Genomic DNA, 2,067 nt, shown 5'->3' on the forward strand with positions numbered 1-2,067 from the left:
CAAAACTTTTTCCAACATATTCAAACACGACTCAAAAGACTTGCCAAATATCGAAAAATCATCCATGAAAATCTCTAAAGACTCGCCTATTAACTCTGAAAAGATACTCATCATACACCTTTGAAAAGTCGCAGGTGCATTACATAGACCAAAAGGCATCCGTCTAAAAGCATAGGTTCCATACGGACAAGTAAAAGTCGTTTTTTCTTGGTCATTAGGGTGAATAGGTATTTGGTTGTACCCCGAATACCCATCTAAGAAACAATAAAACTTCTGACCTGACAACTTTTCGATGATCTGATCAATAAACGGCAAGGGAAAGTGATCCTTTGAAGTTGCAGCATTCAACTTCCTGTAATCAATACATACCCGCCAACCCGTCACGAGACGAGTTGTGATCTTTTCACCTTCCTCAGTTTCCATCACCGTTATCCCCGCTTTCTTTGGCACTGTTTGCGTAGGACTGACCCACTGACTGTCTGAAATAGGGAAGATAATCCCTGCATCCAACCACTTGAGAACTTCCTTCTTAACAACCTCCTGCATATTTGGGTTTAACCTTCATTCTGTATCACGAGCAGGTTTAACCTCCGGATCTGTAACTATCCTATGCATACACACTGAGGGACTTATCCCTTTCAAATCAGCTATTGTCCACCCTATTGCAGCTTTGTATTTGTGAAGCACTTCCATTAAAGCTTTTTCCTGCACACCTGTCAAATCTGAAGCAATAATAACTGGCAAAGTGCCGTTAGTACCCAAAAACGCATATTTCAAATGAGACGGTAAGGGTTTTAACTCAAGAGTCGGTGGTGACTCTAGTGAAGGTCTTGTATTAGTATCAATGGATTTAGGTAGTGGCTCATATTTATGAGTCCACGGTGGCAACCTAACATCCATTGTACTTGCTACTGCTAATTCTACTGCTTTAACCTCTTCGCACTCAACATCCTCTTCATCACCTAAGCAAAATATTTCTACTGGGTCGTCGGTTATTAGGTGAGAAGTATGTTTTTCCACCAATTCATCAATCACATCTATCATATAGCATTCATGAACATCCGGTGTATGAAGAGAATTAAAGATGTTAATCCTCATCTTGCGATTACCGAAAGATATGTCCATAGCACCCGTTCGACAATTAATGTGGGCATTAATGGTGGCCAAAAACGGGCGTCCCAAGATTATAGTAGGTTGGGTATCTCTATTCCTCGGTTCAATATCCATAACAACAAAGTCAACTGGGTAATAGAAATCCTCCACTTTTACTATCACATCTTCTAATATCCCCCTAGGCGTTTTAATTCATTGGTCCGCTAGTTGAATAATTATGTCGGTTCGTTTCATTAAGCCCAATTCAAATCGGTCGACTAGACAAAAAGGTAAGATATTAATGCTAGCTCCTAGGTCCAATAACGCCTTTTTCACATTCACGTTTCCTACAGTCACAGCTATCAACGGGGTCCCTGGGTCCTTAAACTTAGGTGGAAGTGTACCCGAGACAACCGCACTTAGGTGCTCGGTTAGCTCCACCTTTTTGGGTAAGGTCGCCCTTTGCTTCCTCTTTTGAGTGCAAAGGTCCTTTAAAAATTTAGCATAAGATGGGACTTGCCTAATTGCATCGAGAAGTGGTAAATTTATCTTAACCTGTTTAAAAGTTTCCCACATGTCTTCTTGTTGTGGTCCCTTTTTTCCATAAGGGAATTGATTCGGGGGCTCTAAGGCCTTGGGAAATGGGACGGTTCTTGATTCCGTTCCCGCTTTCCCGGTCTCATTCATGATTGGTTCGGTCTTTTTCACCCCTCCCCATTGTTATCATTTTCACTTACCTCTTCCTCATCAAGAACAATAGGAGACTTACTTGATTCTGGTTGCACTACCTCTTTTTCACCAACCTTATTGTCATACTTCTTTCCGCTTCTCAAGGTACCTACCATGTTAACGCTATGCTCTTTTCCTTGATCTTTATGATTTGGATTTAGAACCGCGTAGCTTGGAATTGTACATGGTTCCCTATTTCCCTTACTTTCCGCTACATTACCGATCTCTTTAGCCAATGCACCAATC

At 41.3% G+C, this 2,067-nt stretch overlaps 1 protein-coding gene across 1 annotated transcript; it reads right to left on the reverse strand.

Moving 5' to 3' along the window:
* Positions 1 to 1,305: 1,305 nt before the first annotated feature.
* LOC139848629 (uncharacterized) lies at positions 1,306 to 1,779 on the reverse strand. The gene has a single exon (XM_071838349.1). It carries the CDS (start codon positions 1,777 to 1,779, stop codon positions 1,306 to 1,308), a length of 474 nt encoding a protein of 157 aa, XP_071694450.1.
* Between the last annotated feature and the right edge of the window lie 288 nt (positions 1,780 to 2,067).

The sequence above is a fragment of the Rutidosis leptorrhynchoides genome, chromosome 5, assembly GCF_046630445.1.
Source record: "Rutidosis leptorrhynchoides isolate AG116_Rl617_1_P2 chromosome 5, CSIRO_AGI_Rlap_v1, whole genome shotgun sequence".
NCBI classification, from domain to species: Eukaryota; Viridiplantae; Streptophyta; class Magnoliopsida; order Asterales; family Asteraceae; genus Rutidosis; species Rutidosis leptorrhynchoides.

Bases quoted from the DNA above. Each gene is read 5' to 3' on its own strand.
- LOC139848629 (XM_071838349.1), bottom strand. From the start codon at position 1,779: ATGAATGAGACCGGGAAAGCGGGAACGGAATCAAGAACCGTCCCATTT.